The sequence below is a fragment of the Thamnophis sirtalis genome, unplaced genomic scaffold (assembly GCF_051295495.1).
Source record: "Thamnophis sirtalis isolate CommonGarterSnake01/CBP01778 unplaced genomic scaffold, rThaSir2_p1.2 scaffold_1, whole genome shotgun sequence".
Lineage (NCBI taxonomy): Eukaryota > Metazoa > Chordata > Lepidosauria > Squamata > Natricidae > Thamnophis > Thamnophis sirtalis.
Window position 1 is genome coordinate 52,795,021 of NW_028261381.1, and position 20,423 is coordinate 52,815,443.

The following is a 20,423-nucleotide window of genomic DNA, read 5'->3' on the forward strand; positions in this document are numbered from 1 at the left end:
GACATAAAAAGGCTTACAATAACTCCTGGGACTATTTAAAGAGAACTGATTGATTACCTATGGGATACAAAGAACTGTGATTAATGTACTTCTTGGGCAACCTTAGGACTGAATAAATGGTTCTTGGACTACTGAACAAAAGTTGATTTTTTAAAAACAAGATAAGATGCTTCACAAGGAAGAAATGAGTGGAACTTCGAAGAAGATGGCATTGATTTTCCAAAGCACAAAGGTCATCATGAAGAAAGGAAAAAATGGAAAATACTATATGAGGGATGATGAGTAGCAATAGCAATAGCAGTTAGACTTATATACCGCTTCATAGGGCTTTCAGCCCTCTCTAAGCGGTTTACAGAGTCAGCATATCGCCCCCACAGTCTGGGTCCTCATTTCACCCACCTCGGAAGGATGGAAGGCTGAGTCAACCTTGAGCCGGTGAGATGCTGAACTGCAGATAACAGTCAGCTGAAGTGGCCTGCACCCTAACCACTGCGCCACCTCGGCTCAGTAAAGATCAAGATGCTCAGAGAAGGGAGGAGCTAATAGAAGAAATGGAGGAAAAGATGGAACCAAAGAACCAGCGAACAAAAGAAAAAGATAAGGAGGTGATAGTGATAAAAATAACAGTGATTGATGAATTAAACCAGAGGGAAATATTTTAAGAGAGTTGAAAAGAGAATTGGACACACAGGAAGATACTTTTGAAAGGGAGATAGGGGTTTTGGCAAATATTTTGGAAGCTAGGCAGTGGAAGAGGGTAGAGATGGGAGAAATACTTAGGTTGAATAGTCAACAAATAAATGTAGACAGAGATAAAGATCCAGGAGAGTAATATGGGAGGCAAGTCCAAAAAAAAGCATAGCAACTAAAGTACTGAAGCGGGCAAGAGACAATGGATAGAAAGGAAAGGATTTCTCTTTTTGTTGTCGTTCTGAATTGCCTGTCTTCTCTTTCTTTCATTTCTTTTTTAGAATGGTAGAAGTTAGGTAGGATAGGAAGAAAATGTATTTTAATAAAAGGGTGACATGATTAAAAGTTGGAATAGAGATAGAAATAAGAGAAAGGGGGAATATTAGTGTATACTTTCTTACATAATAAAATAAAAGCAATAACTAGAGAGAAGCTTAGAAATTGAATGACAGGATTATGTATGATTAAATAATATGGCCAGTGGCATTAGAGCAATGTACTAAAACATGGAATAATTAAATAATGATAGACTATAACTCAATATAAATGTGCATTATTATTAGAAATATATAAGTTGGTTGAATGTAATAACTATGATTAATTTTGCTAGTTTTATTTGTATTAGGATGCATGACACCCAGGTGCCACACTGTTCACACATTGATATGTTTATGTAAAACAAAATTAAAAAACGGTTCCACCACAATACCGCGAATCCCTTATCCACGGAGACATAAGCGCGAGTGCTAATCCATGCCGTCCGAATCTCTAAAGCAAATGTGATCTTACCGCGCTGACATAAGGGCGGAGGGCAAATCCGCGCCTTCCAAAGCACTCAGCACCCTAAACCTAACCCTAAACCTAACCCTAAACCTAACCCTAAACCTAACCCTAAACCTAACCCTAAACCTAACCCTAAACCTAACCCTAAACCTAACCCTAAACCTAACCCTAAACCTAACCCTAAACCTAACCCTAAACCTAACCCTTAAACCTAATCCTAACCCTTACCTTAATTTAAATCGGCTTTCTGCCGCCGCGCTGTTTTAAAGCGCCCTTCTGTCGCCGCGCTGTTGTCGCAGCGGTGATGACGCGCGGTGATGATATCGTGGCTTTAGTGACGCGGTTTTATCACCGCTATTTTGACGAGCGCGGTTTTGTCGTGCCACAATAAAAAACAAATTCTTCTTTTGCCATATCCGTTATTGGACATTGGTGATCATGTTGGCAATCCTATTTTTATCAACAACCACAAGAAAAAGGACTACTAGGTTTTGTCCAAACCAGTCCCTTAGACTTTGAAGCCAAGATGTTCTTCTTCTGCCTGGACCTCATCAAATACAATACTGCAAAGGTGCAAACAAGGGTGTCTCTCTCATAAATTAATTACATTTTTTCTCCGTGAACATATACCTTCCTATTGTTGTCAATACTTGCAATTTTTTTGGCCATGTGTCTCTACACTTAGTCTTCCTCTTGCAATCACAATTGGAACCAGAATTGTTAAGCAAAACAGTTTTTAAATGAGTCGCACTTGATTTCATGACCTTTTTTTTGGTTAGGAGAATCGCTGCAGCTGTTAAGTGAATTACATGGTTGTTAAGCAAATCTGGTTTCCCCTATTGACTTTGCTTGGAATCCAAGTGGGAAGGTTGCAAATGGTGATCACATGACACATGTGTAACGGTTGCACATACATACTGATTACCAAGCATTCAAATTTTGATTGTCTGACCATGGGGATGTTACAATGGTTGTAAGTGCAAGAACCAGTAATAAGCAACATTTTTTTCATTCAACTTTGAACGGTTGCAAAACAAATTGTTGTAAGTCAAGGACTACCTGTATGTTATAAGTCAAGGACTACCTGATTTTAGAGCAATGCTGCCATCATTTTCCCACCCTACAGAAAAGTAACAATGCTTTAGTGCCTTCTTTACATGATTTCACCATGTAGGGTAAGTATTACACTTACTATTTTACATTGCTGGAAAAACTGCTTCAAAAACATCATTCTTGTTGCTAAGCAAAGTCAGTGGAACTTTGTTAATCTGGTCTAGGATCTTTCTTCATCTTAACACAGTAAGAAAAGCTGCACCAGTGGTAGTTTCATCACTCAAGTAACTTGCACAAAAGGGGAGAGCTTGGTGAGAAATAGTGAGAATGTAATAAAAGGTCCCAAAGGTACTTTTTCAAAAAGTAACTGGACTTTCCTTGTTTTTCCTTGAAGACATTTCACTTCTCATCCAAGAAGCTTCTTCAATTCTGCAGTAAAGAGCTACAATGCGGGGAAAACTTGGGCACAAAGTAAGTTTAGATTGTCCTGATTACACTGAAATCCCAAAGATGCTTTTTTTCAAGGGGCAACAGGACTTTCTGGCTTTTCTTTGAAGACATTTCATTTTTCATCCAAGAATCTTCTTCAGCTCTGACTGGATGGTGGGAAGAAGCTTTTTGGATGAGAAGCAAAACGTCTTCAAAGAAAAACCAGAAAGTCCAGTTGCCTCTTGAAAAAGCACCTTTGGGATAACCATGACCTGGATGACTGAGAATCTTCATAGACATTAATCGAAACATACCCAAGAGTGCATCCAAGCCACATCAATTCCTTTGCAGAGAATTTGCAGCTGAACTACAAAGCCAGGATCACATTTGGATTGGTAAGGGAGAGAGAAAGAGAAAGAGAGAGACCCTCTCTTCCTCATATATGTCATCTTTTATTGCTACCTTTCATTGATTTTAGAGCAATTTCTTTGTTTGACTATTGCAAGCCATTCAAGATCATTGAGAGTCAGGCAGCATGAAAGTTTAAATTATGATAATGATGACAGTGATGATTATTAATCGATCTGACAGCCTTCATTTTACCTATCTATGACAACATGGTATGAAAAAGGGGGTCTCCCTATTTAAGCACCCAGAAAAAGAAATCAATTTTACAGCATACATATAAAAGACTATACAACGTTCCATTTCACCCCTTCTGCAATTAAAGCACATGTGGAAGGTGGTGGGTTTTATTTCTTCACACAAGGCATTAATTTTCGAGAAATACTGCATCCTGACTTTTCACTGGCTCCAAGCTTGGTTTTCCTATGTTTACACCAAGTGGCTGGTTGGACTTCATTATACACCAAGTATTTCCATAGATCAGAGGCAGTGAGACCTATGTAACCAACATAAAATAAATTACCTCCCTATGATAAATGGTTCTATTAGCAATCCAGATTGTTAAACTCCGATAGAACAGAATAGAGGGAGCACCAACCCATTCATTCTCCCTCCGGCAGATACCAAGTTGTAAATAGGTTATTTTGTGTGTAAATAACACATTAAAACTCAGCATTAGCTGTGGCTTTTGATAGAGAGGAAATTGTTCCAAATAAATAATCCAGGACAGGAATGTAAAATAAGCCAGATTTAATAGTGCATGCCTCCCGTTGCCGTGTTAAACATGACTAAAATGATAAACCCCAGAATATACTAATAGTAAACCATGCTCTGACATCAAAGTAATGAGGCCATATTTTAACCCAGCTTTAGAAATGCTAAAATTAGTCTTGACAGAGCCAGACATCGGGAAAAAAGTGCTGCCAACATAAACACCATCAATTTACCAACTTGGTATTTGTGTCATGAGGGGTGCATAGCATTATGGGGTACAAGATGGTGTGTTTCTCTGGATTCAATAACAAGGCACTTGACACTTTGAAACAAGTGTATGCTGAAAAATTGTACAAATATGTATAAATTCATGACAATTTCTAGTTCCACCAGCTAGAATATTTAAAGAGATTTCAAATTCAGATTCTATCTTGAATGTGAAGTTGTTCTTTTAAATGTGAACAGTTCAGCTGTAGTATCTCTTGCTAGCATTAATCTTGTCAAGGTTCAGATAAGATGTCTCATAAAACATAATTGCATAGAAGCCATCAAATGCTATGAGATCAAGAAATCCTATCTAAACATTGATTATGTGCCATCAAGATACTGTCGACGTTTAGTAACCACATGGATACACCTTCTCCAGGATGATCTGTCCCTAATCAGGCCCTTTAAGCCTTCCAATGGTGTACCCATTGCTGCTGTAATTAAGCCCATCCATTGTTACTGGTCTTTCTCTTCTTCTATTTCCTTTCATCTTTCCCAGCATTGAAGACAACTCAAAAGACCTAAGTCTTTGCCACTGTGTATAAAATATTATGATTTAAATCTGGTCGTTTGTACCTTCAATGAAAATGCTGGGTTGACATATTTCATAATCCACCTGTTCATTTTCTTGCCTATCCATGGTATTCTCAGAAATCTTCTCTTAACTCCCAAATTCAAAAGCATCAATACTCTTTCTCTTCTGCTTCTTTGAAGTACAAAGTTTGCCTTCCACATATCTTTCATCTTGAGGTCTTTCAACTCCTTGTATCAATTATATAGTCAATGTGATTGCTGTGTATTCCATCTGCTACTGTCCATGCATTGTTTGGTGGTTTAAAGACTGGATTAGCAATGAAGAAATCACTAGATTAGCATACTCTTCTAAGTTGTTGTCATGCCTCATTTGTTTCCTGGGCCATACAATCCAACTACATTTTCCTTATTATTTTCAACTTTGACATTCCACTCTCCAACTGCAAGAATCACCTCTTGTTTGCATGATCTGTTGATTTCAGATTGAACTTGATTACAAAATCAACCTTATCATCTGCTGCATCAGTAGTTGGAACATAAACATAATCATCCTATTAAAAGGTTGTTTCCAAGGTCTAATTATTCAAACGTTGATTGCATCGGACCTAAGTATTGTTCTTGCTATTTCCTTTCCAATGAGAAAACAATATCACTCCATCTTGTTTTCATGTCCCAAGTAGTAAAGAGTATGATATGGCTGGAAGGATCCATTTCAATTCTGATGCCTAAGATGTCAATGTCTAGTTGATTTATTTCCTTTTTACTGTGTTGAGCCCATTTCAATGCTTCTAGGTTTCATATTCCCACTGTAATTCCATTTTCAGATTTTTCTTTTCCTGCATGGCAATGACACATCATGAAGGCTTTAATCTAATAATGGCACAAATAAATCCAACTCCAACAAATCCCAAGCTCAGTAGCAAATTGAGTGCCATCTGTCCTGGGGAAATTGACTTCTATACCATTAATCACTTTATCTTAATTATTCATTTTCTTCATAAAATATATGAGTGGTTTACCATTGCTTTCTCCTATATACAGTAGAGTGAACTGATTCCTTTTCTGGTTGACTCTGAAGAGGTTGTCTATCTCCATCATCTTTCTATATCACTGCCAGTAATATAGATGACTACCTGCTTTCAGTGGGCACCTTGGGTGACCCTGTTGAGAGTATATACTCTTGGCATAAGCTCCTGGCATCCTTCACTCTCATGAACAGCATTCTTTCTGCCTCCATAAGGCAACAGCACAGCTTGAAGTGATCCAAATATTACATAACCACTTCCAGGTTCTGTTATATACTAAATAAAATATCTCAACTATTAGCTGGTAAAAACTATGAAATTTTAGTTTTTTTCAACCATGATCCATAACTAATCCGTGCAAGCGGCGGGCAAGCATGCTAAGATCCATTTGTGCATGCACGGGATTAGGTTTTGTGTGCAAAACCATCCCCTCTCCTCTGCCACCTGCTGCCACCATCACTGCATGTCTGCGGAGACTGAAAGGTAGGGGACCACTTTGCTGTACCTATTATCTTTGAAAATGGTGAATACTGAATGCAATACTATATCAAGGAATATGTCATTTGTAGTTGGCCTGCTTCGGTACAGGTAGATTTGTAGCTTCAGTTTAGCCATGTGTGAGAGCTTGTTATTCTATGGAATCCTGGATTCTGTGCAGCCCAAAATATGAATCGGCCATTAGTAAAGTCACAGTTTACTCCAACCATGTGTGGCAAGGGCTGGCAACCTAAGGCTTTGAAATATATCATTGCAGCTAATTTAATTTAATTTAATTTAATTTAATTTAATTTAATTTATTAGATTTATAGGCCGCCCAATCCCGGAGGACTCCGGGCGGCTTACACAGAACAAAGAAAACAAACAAAATAAAAATAAAAATTTAAAATTTTTCCAACATGCATACATTCTGATTGGGGCTGGACCCTACATAATAAGGTCAACAGCCCCAGGACTGCCGGAACAACCAGGTCTTAACAGCTTTTCTGAAGGCCATGAGGGTGGGTGAGGTCCGGACCCCTGGGGGTAGCTGATTCCACAGGGTCAGAGCAGCCACAGAGAAGGCTCTCCTCCAAGGCCCCGCCAGCCGACACTGTCCGGCTGACGGCGTCCTAAGAAGGCCCACCCTGTGGGATCTTATCGGCCATTGGGAGGTATGTGGCAGTAGGCGGTCTCGCAAATACGCTGGTCCTGAGCCTTGTAGGGCTTTAAAGGTAATGACCAACACCTTGAATTGCATTCGGAGACCAATTGGCAGCCAGTGCAGCTCGCGGAGGATAGGTGTAATATGGGTGTATCTCGGTACACCCAATATCGCTCGCACGGCTGCATTCTGGACCAGCTGTAATCTCCGAACGCTTTTCAGGGGTAACTCCATGTAGAGCGCATTGTAATAATCCAGCTACCAGAAGTTTCCAACATCAGTGCTGAAATCTAGCACAATCTTGGGGGTATCTGCATCTTCCATCATTCTAACCACTGCAGTGGCGCAGTGGTTAGAATGCGGTACTACAGGCTACTTCTGCTGACTGCCGGCTGACTGCCATTTGGCAGTTCGAATCTCACCAGGCTCAAGGTTGACTCAGCCTTCTATCCTTTCCGAGGTGAGTAAAATGAGGCCCCAGATTGTTGGGGGCAATATGCTGACTCTGTAAACCACTTAGAGAGGGTTGTAAAGTTACTGTGAAGCAGTATATGAAGTGCTATTGCTATTTATTTATTTTTACTTATTTATTTATTTATTATTTATTTATTTATTCATTTATTTATATGTATGTATGTATGTATGTATGTATGTATGTATGTATGTATGTATGTATGTATGTATGTAACTAAAGATGTAAAATTCTGAGTCATTTGTCCCCAGAGACATTGTTGTTTTACGATAGTGCAAGGAGTGGGGGCAGGAAATGTTCTCTTCAGGTACAGAAAGATGACCTATTACTGGCATGAAACCTAGTTTACATTAGCCTTTCTTCATAAGCAAATGAGCAGAAGGATGGCCAAAGAATGACCAAGTATGTCACGCAGAGAAAAACCTGCCTAAGGTTAGAAATGTATATAGTAAGTTCTTCAGTATAAGGAGGCTGCAAAAAAAAAAAATCTGAAAAGTATAAAGAATGTGTTATGAAATAACTGCATAATTTTTAATCCTTTTTGGCAGAAAATTTAAGAAAGACTGGGATTAATGAACACATTACAAACAAGTTAAAAGGAAACCAGGCCTAAGAGTTCAGCTCTTCTCTCTCAGGGTTGGGCCCTCAGCTGTCTGAACAAACAAATAAATATGTTTTCCTCTCATGAGGCACTATTTAAAAACACTGTAAAACTCATACATGTATGTCTTTTCCCCTCCCCCAATCTTCATGTCAACAAATTAACATTTTCCAGATGTTGAAAAGATTCCTTTTTGCACCCAGAATCCAAACATGACAGTCCATAAATACTTTTAAAGAAATATTGTCGTTCAAAATTCCACAGAGTTTTTGAATATCTTTTCTTCCACTCAGTGTCATCTGAGAGACGACATAACTCAGCGCAGTATAATTTTTATTTCTTCTCTCTTCCCTCCTTTTTTAAAAAATAACTGAATTGTAGAGCAAAAACTAGTAAGTTTCCTTTGAAAAAGGAAAAGCTAAGGTTACACATTTTGAAAGTATATCCAGCCCTGGAGCAAAAAATAGCAAGGAAACTTTCTCACTCCCAAAGTTATATTATCTATCAAAACAAAGATGAATGAAAACAATTATTTTCCTAGATTGTTCTGTTTAGATGTAAATATAAAGCGAGAAAAAAATAAGAAAATGTATGTGTTCTAAAGCAGAGCTGATCCAGCAATGAGAAATATTTTTGACAGACCACAAAACAGCTGAAAAAACTTTAGACAGCTGAAGATGCCACTTGTCACATTCCATTGGTCAAGTCCCAGCTAATGTGTCCCTTCAGTTCCTGCTGTGAAAGGTTATTCTATCCCACATAACACAAACAAGGAGTGGGTTGGTATCGAACCAACACAAGCAAAAATCCTATGATTATTTCTTCTTGCTTCCATCCAAAGACAACAAATACTACCACTTTCTCAGTCAGCTTTCCATAGATGTGAAGTTCAAAGGGCCACATCATTCTGCACATTTAAAAGGAATAGGCAAAGTTTAGGAAGAACATCCTTCCCCAGACTGGGGGAACTTCAGTTGTGTAATTCACAAAATTGCAAAAGATCATAGCAATTATGTCAGCTTGGAATTCTGAGCAGCACTTCAACAGTGGATGCCAAGTTAAGGAAGGCTGATGTCAGCACTCATTTTATATCTTCATGAGATGCTAATTGGGGTTACTAAGAAAATAATTGAAATTATATTTTGTTAAATTTGCCTCTTTTCTTTATATGATTTTTTAAAACATGTTTTTTTTTTAATATTTTACTTGTCCACCACCCAGGATTCATCTGTGAGGGAGATGGACAATTTTTAAAAAATGATAATCAAACAAACAAAATAAAAAGTACCAACTATGGTCTCTGCAGAGAAAAATCTACACAGTATGAAACTCCATTGCTCCCATAGATATGTAAACACATGATGGGGTTTTCATCCATCCTGATATCAATTGTATAAATGCCCCAAGATCAATTGTATATATCAATTGTATTTGTATTTATACAATATCAATTATATAAATGGCCCTCTTGCATGGTGGAGCTCTAGAGGAAAGCAATCTAAACTTATCATCAAGTTTCTGCCTAAGTTTAAACTGATTTTTTTACAGGATAGTTTCCAATACCAACAGCATTTCTCACTTCCTTGGTGTGCAAAGCCTTCTTTCAAGTAATATTAAAGTGCAAAGTTAGGTGTGCAAAGCCTTCTTTCAAGTAATATTAGATGTTTTATTTTAAGAAGCATCATCGGTCTTTTCAGATTTCCCCCTCAAGTAACTTTCTGGTTAACATTACTCATTATGTAGCCCTCGTGATCTGCATTCATCCTATTTTTTTCTCTTACACATTCATCTCAAGCAAAGTGGGCCACTTTTTATATAGAAAACAGAATTGTGACATTCTATGTGCCACAAGGCTCGATATCCAGCTCCAATCTTCATCCCAAAGTCTTATACTTGCTCCTATTTTCAGAAGGTGCTTGCTTTTGAAAACCAGATTCCGGAGTCAAAACAAACAGCATAACCTGTAAATTACAGTATTTTAAAACAGCATGTTTGTTTCTTTGTCAAAGAGGGACTAAAATTTTCTCCTCCACTCTGGCATCCAGTAAGCAACAACTGATCATCAGTGCTATCTCTGGAGGAAATGAATGCATAAATCATGTTAGGCTGAAGTAGCCTTTATTTCAGCTCCACTTTTTTTGAGTCACAGTTGTCTGGTCAGATGTGTCATTCTATGATCACCTGAGATCTGCAAACACTCAATTTCCATTTCCTGAAACTAAGATCAATAAACTCAGAATTCTAGCAGAAGGATTTACAGGTAGTCCTCAACTTCCAACCATTCATTTAGTGACCATTCAAGGATACTGAAGCGCTGAAGAAAGTGACTTATGACTGGTTTTCTTACTTACGACCGTTGCAGCATCCCCTTGGTCGTGTGAACAGAATTCAGATGCTTGGCAACTGGCATGTACTTATGCTGGTTGCAATATCCCTGGGGTCGTGTGATTGCCTTTTGCCCAGATTCACCTAACAATCATGTTGCTAACTCCAGTGATTCATTTAACAACAATGGTGAGAAAAGGTTGTAAAGTTAAAATAAAGGTTCCCCCAAACATGCATGGTAGCTGTTTCTGGCTCTAGGGGTGGTGCTCATCTCTGTTAAGTGGGACAAAACCCTCTTAACAACTATCTTGCTTAGCAATGGAAATTTGGGGCTCTATTGCAGTCATAAGTTGAGGACTACCTGTACACTTCTGACATTGGAAGTTCTAAGCCTTTAAAACGAAGCCTAGGCTTGCTTTCAAAATGAGGCAAAGGATTACGAAGTACCTCCTTGAGTCACCACTGCTGCTGTGGCTGCAGCTGCTAAAGGAACTGGTTTCTTCGTTGGTTCACTAAAGCCATTGTCTTCCAGAAGGACACTTTTCTCTTCTTTTTTTGCAGAAGCCATTGATGTGGATGTTTCCATCTCAGACACGCATATTCCAGCTTCCCAGTCCTTAAAAACAATACAAAAAGTTCAGGGTTTCTTTTTCTTTCTTTCCCCATTAAAAACACAAAAATTGCTTTGATGGAAATGCTTTCATCCTATTCCAAAAGATAATTAAAAGCAATAACAATAAATATTGGTTTAATTGCTCATCAAGTTTTTTATTAAGCTGTGGTAATTATATCCAGAAAGGACCTGAAGCCACATTTTTATAAACGATGGTTGACTTAAGATTGATGTATACACACACACACACACACACACACACACACACACACACACACACACATATACATACATACACACACCCAAACATGCACACATACATACAGGATATACCAAACATTGAACATGTAGCCCAAGCACAATGTTTTGTCATTTTTCCCCAGAAAAAATGCCATTATACTTAGGAATGTTTGAAAGTCATGTGTCAAACAAGGAAGTGTTTAGAAGAAAATGGCAAACAATTTAAGCAATTAATGTAATTTGTATAATAAATTGTCTACGAAACCCAACATTGGATAGACCCTGTGCATATTTATTCATTTTTCATTCTATTAGAATAACCTTCCATGTCCTCCCCCAAGGTACAACTTTAGAGTAAACTGCTGATTAAAATTTTATAAGTAGAACAGTTAGAAACTTCAAGAATATTTGTATCCTTTCACTGGAAAACAGAAAGGAGACTTCTTCACTACTCTTCTGGAGTATTTACTTAAGCTAAGAAATCAACCCTTTACTCTGGACCTCTAAACACTACAGGTAGTCCTTGACACATAACAGTTCATTGAGTGACCATTTGAAGTTACAATGACACTGAGAAAAAGTATAAGGAATAATCCCAATGCAAGTAATTAGGGAAAAAGAAAAAAAGCAGTCATACATTTCCGCGTGTGTGTGGAGTTATTGTGGTTGTGTTTAGGAGTCTGATGCCCAAGGATAGAAACTATGATAGAAAAGGTGACTTATAACCATTTTTCACACTTACAGCCATCACAGCATCCCCACGGTCACATGATCAAAACTGGGACTCTTGGCCACTGACTCATATTTAGAATGGTTGCAGTATCTGGGGCCATGAGATCCCAGCTTTTGTGACAAGCAACGTCAATGTGCTACTTACCACCCATAAAGCCCTCCATGGTAGTGGATCTGAGTACTTGAGAGACCGCCTTCTGCCGATTACCTCCCTCCGTCCCATCAGATCGCACAGATTGGGCCTCCTCCGAATTCCATCCGCCAGTCAGTGCCGACTGGCGACTACGCGGAGGAGAGCCTTCTCAGTAGCAGCTCCGACCCTTTGGAACGATCTCCCCGTGGAGATTCGTACCCTCACCACCGTCCAGACCTTCCGCACAGCCCTTAAGATCTGGCTATCCCGTCAGGCCTGGGGATAAGATCCTAATCCGCCCCACCCGAATGCTGAATGAATGTTGTGTTTTACTGTTTTATTTTATTTTATTCACATATTTTATGTTTTGTCTTGCACTCCTTCCCACGAATTGTAAGCCGCCCTGAGTCCCCTCGGGGAAAAGGGCGGCCTATAAATGACAAATAAAACTAAAACTAAAACTAAACTAAACAATGGGGAGGGTAGATTCACTTAGCAACTCTGTTACTAACTTAACAAGGGCAGTGGTTCACTTAGTGTTGTTAAGGTCATAAAACGAGGCAAAATTCATTTCACAATTGTCTCACTTAGCAGTAGAAATTTTGGGCTCAATTGTGGCTGTAAGTCGAGGACTGCCTGTATTCCGGAAGCAAGATCAAGGAATCCCCTTCTAAATGCTTTCCAAGGAAAAGGAGGAAAGCAATCAGTTCAATGCCCTGGGTATGGCACTGAGGCAACAGGCCATACCCTGAGGATTCTGCCATGCTTCATATAGCTCAGTGCTACTTATCTAGCAATTGGAGCAATTTTTTCTGCCTTTGGATAGGCCTCTATTGCATGCATGGACTTGAACACTGAACTATGGCCCAACTCTTGTCCTTCTTGGAAAAAAGACCCTTTACAGGTAACATTCTAATAAAAAACACCCATGCACCATAACATCTGTTGAGCCACCACTTGGCTGTTGCTTGCTGTATAGTGCATTGTGCTTCAGTAACTCTCACCTCTGAGCCTTACCTGCTACCAGCCCAGAAGATTATAGAACAGGACTCTAAATTGACAGAGATGCTGATCCCTGCTGTGTTTTGAGTTTGAAGGGGGAAAGCATCATGTGGTTGTGTGTAGCATATATTGGCCTACATATTATTAAGAATGAGTATAATTTATAAAGTAATCCTATTCCAAATGCCTGTCAAATTTTAATTTTATTCCTGCCAAACTGATCTGATTCCATATGTTTCCATGTCCTCATTCTCTAAACTGATCCCAAATGGTGCACTCCTATTTCAAAAGACATTGGAAAAAATTCATTACCTGTTTTTGTTAAAATAGACTCCGCATTTTTCCCATGCAAGAAACACACATAGGCACATAAAACAAATATTAAATTCAGTTTTCAAAGTTCTAAACAGGACTTCAACAAGTTCATTTTCAACTTAGAACAAATCAAGTGCTCACATTTTCTTTGTTTTACAACAGAGGAAGTGTTGCTGGCTCTAGTGTCCAAACAGAAGAAGAAACACTGGAAGTGTTATTTGTATTTAATGAGGTTCATACATCTCAGAAGGAGATGGTCTATAACTTGTGGACCTCCTTGGATTCATGGTAGCTGCTTGAAAAATTAGTTAAGGTTGAGATGAGGAGGCTTTCCTCCAAATTCAGTAAGATTCAGTAAGTGCACCAGCTATGGCTTTACTGAGATCATAACGCCCTATTATAATGGCTCATGCTCTTATCACTACAGTGTATTATTACAACACACTTTCCATGGGACTGACTTTGAATGTTACTCAGAAGGAAAAACTAATATAGAATGCAGTGGCCATCTGTTAGCAGGGGAAAACCACTATTGCTAATTTGTCAATGCCAATAGTGTTCAAGTGGTGCTCCAGTTCTTTTGGGATTGCACTCAAGGAACCTATTGCTATTGCTATTGCTACTACACTTTCTATTATTATTATTGCAACAACAGAATTGTATCACAGTGGCCAGATGTTTCACTGGATTTGGCATTTGTTACTAGTCGGGCCACACCCAGGGGCCTCGGGCGTCGTAACGTATTTTCGTAATATCCGTGCAGTTCCAAGCACTGCGGCTTTTTGCATTTGACTGATGGTGATTTTGTCAATTTTTAACTGTTTTAAATGTAATTCCAGTGCTTTGGGAATAACACCCAGTGTGCCAATTACCACTGGAATTAGCACTGCTGGTTTGTGCCATAATCGTGGAACTTCGATTTTCAAGTCCTGGTATTTCGCGATTTTTTCATGTTCCTTCTCGTTGACCCTGCTATCACCTGGTATTGCGATGTCTATGATTGTAACCTTATTTCTCTCAACCAGTGTGATGTCTGGTGTATTATGCGCCAGTACTTTGTCCGTTTGTATGTGAAAATCCCACAAGATCTTGACCATCTGATTTTCAGTGACTTTTTCAGGCTGATGTTCCCACCAGTTTGTTGTTGTTTTAATATTATAATTTTTGCACAAATTCCAATGGATCATTTGTGCTACTGAATTGTGCTGCAATTTATAATAAGTCTGCGCGATTTTTTTTACAGCAGCTGAGTATGTGATCAACAGTTTCATCAGCTTCTTTGCAAAGTCTACATTTGGCATCATCAGAGGATTTTTCAATTTTGGCCTTAATGGCATTTGTGCGGATAGCTTGTTCTTGCACAGCCAGGATTAGTGACTCTGTTTCTTTCTTTAATGTACCTGCTGTTAACCATAACCAAGTTTTTTCACTGTCCACTTTATCTTTTATTTTTTCCAGAAATTGGCCATGCAATGCTTTGTTCTGCCAACTCTCCATTCTTGATTTTATCACATCTTTTCTGTATTCTTGTTTTGTCTGTTGGGCCTTCAGTAGATTTTTGTTCTTTACTTCGATTAATAGATGTTCTTGACTTTCTTTTAAATAATGAGCCAGTGCATGTTTTTCTTCTTCAACTATTTGCTTCACTTGTAATAATCCTCTGCCACCTGATTTTCGGGGCAGGTATGGTCTAGCAGTATCACCATGTGGATGTAAACCGCAGTGCATTGTCATTAGTTTCCTGGTTTTTCGATCCAAAATGTCCAAATCAGTTTGTGTCCAGTTAACTATACCAGCTGTGTATCTTATAACTGGTATTGCCCAGGTATTTATGGCCTTGATTGTATTTCCACCATTCAATTTAGATTTCAAAATTTTCCTAACTCTGTTGATGTACTCTCCCCTGACAATAGTTTTTACTTCTCCATGCTTGATGTTATCCAACTGCAGAATGCCTAAGTATTTGTAGGCTTCATTTTCATTGCATTTAATTAGTTGGCCATTGGGCATTTCAATTCCCTCACATGTAAGTGATTTTGCCCCTTTTTATGGATACAGTGGCGGATTTGTTTTGCCAAACTGCATTGAATATCGGTGCTGAATACTCGGACTGTGTTTGTCAGTGATTGGATTTCTATTTCTGACTTTCCATAGAGTTTCAAATCATCCATATATAATAAATGCAAACTTTTTTCAGCTTCTTTGGCTGTTTGGTAGCCTAATTTCATTTTTTTAAAGATTACTGATAGTGGGATCATTGCGATGATGAAGAGAAGAGGTGAAAGTGAATCACCCTGGAAAATTCCTCGCTTGATATTAACCATTATATAGATCTCATTCCCTACTGCCAACTCAGTTCTCCATTGTTTCATCACCTTTTCAGTAAAGGATATAATATTTTTGCTAATGCCACTTCTTTCTAAGCATTTTATGATTCAACTATGTGGCAGTGAGTCAAATGCCTTTTTGTAATCAATCCAGACCATATTCAAGTTCGTTTTTCTGTTCTTACAATTTTCTAATATCATTTTATCAATTAGGAGCTGATCTTTTGTGCCCCTGCTCCTTCTTTTGTTGCCTTTTTGCTCTACTGGCAAGATGTTGTTTGTTTCCAAATAATCCATCATGTTATCTGAAATAATGCCTGTGAGTAATTTGAAGGTTGTTGGCAAGCATGTTATTGGTCTGTAGTTTTCAGGTGTTGTTCCTTTAGTTGCATCTTTCTGAATCAAGTATGTTTTTCCAGTTGTCAACCATTCATCAATTTGGCCCTTTTGTAAAATTTCATTCAGTTGCCTGGCCAATATTGCATGTAAACTGGTCAGATATTTGAGCCAGAAACCATGTAATTGGTCCTTTCCAGGTGATGTCCAATTCTTTACCTTTTTTACTCGATTTTTGACCATCTCAGTTGTTATTTGTAATACTTGTATTTGTTTGTTGCCAATGCTTTTCTCAAACTCATGTATCCACTTTGCTTCCTTATTGTAGTCCTTTGCATTTTCCCACAATTCTTTCCAGAATTCAACTGTGGCCTGCTTTTCTGGTTTTTCACTTTTGGTGTCACCATTCACATTAAGACTTTGATAAAAACGCCATTGGTCTGATCGAAATTGCTGAATTTGTTTATATTGGATGATTCGTGCCTCATATCTTTCAATTTTTCTAGCTGTTGCTGTTATCTGCTGTTTTACAATCTCTACAGCTTCATTGATGTTTCTTGTATCCAATCTATATCTTCTGATTAGCCAATCTATGGTTTTGTTGTTTTTAAGCCGTTGCTCATGCATGATCTTTAAGTTACTAGCATCTGCCCTTAATTTTTTGACTTTTTGTTCTAATCGGATTTTCCACTTTGGCTTTGATGCTTTTTCTGTTGTGTGACTAGGTACTTTGACTATTACAGCTGCGCTGTACATTAACTGGTTCGTTTCCAAGATGGATCTCGATTCAATTGTTGAAAACACTGCATTAACCATTTTCATGATAGGGGCCAAAATTTTCTTAGGCACAGTTTTTAGTGATGGTAAATGTTGCCTTTCCTCATTAAGCAGAAAATGCTCCATGATCTTATCCTTCAATTCTTTTTGTTTTTGAGTTAGTTCATCAGTTGGTTCAGTGATAACTGGTTCTAGTGGTGGTGGTGTTATTTCCTCCCCAAGAGCTTCTTCTGCGAGTTCTATTATAATGTCTTTAGTTGTGTCTTGAATATCAGTTATTTCTGCTTGTGATATTGTTTTTTTTGGTTTTGCAATTTGCCTGAATTTCCTCAAGTTCAACTTCACTAAACACTTTATTCCGTATAATAAATCGCCTTTGATCTGCTAGTCGTTGTTCACTAACATTTGAATCTGGATATTGTTCTTTCCATAATTCATACATTCGCTTTAAATAACGTCTTTTTTCTGGCTCTGAGTTGTAGTAACAGGCCATTATGGCACGGTTTTCATCTGCACTATATTTTTGTCGTTTTGTTGGCTGGTCCACTTGTAGCCCACTTGTCAACGGATGTCCAAGGACCCCAACAACGCCGCAGCCCTTGTTAACCCGCACGACGACCGATGCGGTATAAAATTTTTATTCGTTTCTTTCACCATATTGTATGTGTTGTGTATTGAAGAAAGTCCTCGACCGTTCGAGCTGTCATCAGCGCGAGCTGTAACACGAGCCAGGTACTTGCAGTATAAAAGGCAAGCCGTTTAAACAGTTAACTGTCTTGTTAGAGCAACAACCTTGCTGATTGCTCTATTGTTTCAGCTGTTCCTGCAGCCGCCTAGCCGGCTTCATTTAATACATTGTTGCGAGAGTTGTTACACTACTTCAGCTACTGAATAAAAGGTTACAGAGTTTTAAAGGACCTGCCTGGTTTTTTCAGTTATAATACTGGCGACGAAGACTGGGGACCTGTAACCTGAAGAAAATCAACTGCAATTTTCTTCTCTCAGTTGTTTAGAGTTCTCCTCACCGTCATGGCTGGTATGCCTACTTTTGCACCTTTTGGAGTCGGAGGTGAGACTTGGGAAGCATTCCTGGAAAGGTTTGAGTGCTTTCTGATCGCAAATAACCGCCAGGGTTATTCTCAAGCGCGAAAGTGCGGATTTTTTCTTACAGCTTGCGGTCCGGAAATGTTTGCCACCGCAAGGTCTTTTGCCGCCCCAAGAGCGGTTTATGACCTCTCGTGGCAAGAGCTCACAGATGGGCTTCAGGCTTACTATGCCCCTACCCCCTCCCAAATAGCAAGGCATTTTGCTTACCGCAGGCGCGTCCAAAAGCCTGCAGAGAATGTCAATCAGTTTTTGCAAGCTTTAAGAGTTGCTGCAGCACAGTGCGATTTTCCTGACTTAGAGGCTAATCTTGCAGAACAATTTGTCTGTGGATTAAAAGACATTTTCCTCAGACGCCGGCTTTTGGGCAAGCCTAAAGTCACGTTAGTTTATGCCATAGATGAGGCTCGCGCTGCGGAGTTGGCAGATTCGTCATCCAGCGAGATAGAACGTTACCTCGCGCAGATGACAGTTGCTGGCAGTTTACCAACGGGTCAAGCCTCAACTGCCTTGGTTCCTCCTCCACTACAACAGCCAACGTACATCACCAATTTAATTGATGAGCTTGCCCCTCTTCCAGACTATTTACTTAATTTACAGGTGGACAGGATTGGGGCACAGCCCCGCAGACAGCAACCGCGTCAGCAGCAGTCTATCAGCCGTCCGCTTTCTAATTCAAATGCCTGTTTTAGCTGCGGTGGTCCGCATGCCAGGGCTTCCTGCCCCTTTAAGGCTGCAGAGTGCCGCCGTTGCGGAAAAAAAGGACATTTGGCCAAAGTTTGTAGAGCTGCTCAGCCTGCTACAGCTGCATCGTCTGCTCCTCCACCTCCTTATGGGATAGCTGCTTCAAACAGAAGTCCTCAGCCCCGCGCGTCTGCTCAGCGACAGGATAATTGCTTCAACGTCAAGCAAGCTGGCCTGCCGTTTCCTGATGTCTCCATCAATTCTTCCTCAGAGGGTACGAACAAGATAATTGTCACTCCATTGATCGAAGGTCAACCTTGCAACATGGAAGTAGACTCTGGAGCTTCCAAATCCTTGTTATCTTGGGACAAATTTTCTCTTTTGTGCCCCCATGTTAAACGCTGTCACCTTTCTCCTCCTGACTCTATCTTAAAGGACTATCAGGGGTCTAGCATTTCTATTGTTGGTTCCTATAATGTCAGAGTTTCTTATGGGCAGCATTGTACAACTTTGCCTGTTTTAATTGTGCTTAAGCCCTTGCCATCCATTCTAGGTTTGGATTGGTTCAGCCCACTGGGTCTCTCAATACATGGAATTCATTCCATGACAGACACTTCTGCTGATGTGGCATTAGTTTTGTCAGATTACGCTGACATTTTTGATGGCCAGCTGGGCCGGTACAAGGGTAACCCTATCTCTCTCAACTTGGATCCCCAGGTTGCTCCCATCAGACTGAAGGCCCGCAGGGTGCCTTTTGCTTTAAGGCCCAAGGTTGAAGCCGAGCTCGACAAGCTCGTGGCACAGGGCATACTGGAGCCAGTCGACCATTCACCGTGGGAGACCCCAATTGTCATTCCAGTGAAGCCCGATGGCTCCATTAGGGTCTGTGCCGACTACAAATCCACCATCAACCTCGCCTTGCAAGCAAACCCATATCCAGTCCCTGTTGTACAACATCTGCTCCATTCCCTGGGGCAGGGTTGTATTTTTGCCAAACTGGATATGGCGCAAGCCTACCAGCAGCTTCCTGTGGATGACGATGCGGCGGCTGCCCAAACCATCGTCACCCACCGGGGGGCTTTCCGTTGTCGCCGCCTACAATTTGGCGTATCCGTTGCCCCGGGGATTTTCCAGAGTCTCATGGAGCGGTTGCTCCATGGGCTTCCAGGAGTGGTACCATATTTTGATGACGTCCTGATCGCTGCAAACAGCCGATCAGACCTCATCAAAGTTCTAAGGAAAGTCCTCGACCGTTTCAGGGGCGCGGGACTTAAATTGAAACGCAGCAAGTGTTTCTTTGCTGTTCCCCAAGTGGAATTTCTGGGCTTCACAATTGACGCCCAGGGAATTCACCCTACCCCTTCAAAATTGGCAGCTATCAGGGACGCACCTGCTCCAACTTCCAAGGCGCAGTTACAATCGTTCCTGGGGCTTTTAAATTTTTATGCACCTTTCATTCCACACAAGGCATCACTGGCCGAGCCCCTGCATCGGTTGCTGGACCGATCAGCGCCTTGGCAATGGGGCAGCCGCGAAGCACAAGCGTTCGCAGCTGTCAAATCCCTGCTGACGTCAGATGCAGTCTTAGTCCAATACAGTGACAAGATGCCTCTGACTCTAGCATGTGATGCCTCGCCCGTGGGTTTGGGAGCCGTTCTGAGCCATGTCCTGCCCAATGGTTCAGAAGCTCCCATAGCTTTTTACTCCCGGACACTGACATC

General features: G+C 40.0%; 1 protein-coding gene across 1 annotated transcript in view; it reads right to left on the reverse strand.

The window, feature by feature from the left end:
- The window catches only part of GLI2 (GLI family zinc finger 2), a 329,813-nt gene that overhangs the window by 243,690 nt on the left and 65,700 nt on the right, over positions 1 to 20,423 (reverse strand). The window contains exon 2 of the mRNA XM_087712078.1: positions 10,887 to 11,055. Within this exon, the coding sequence (XP_087568204.1) occupies positions 10,887 to 11,025 (139 nt within the window). The 5' untranslated portion in view covers positions 11,026 to 11,055. The remainder of the gene's footprint in view (positions 1 to 10,886; positions 11,056 to 20,423) is intronic.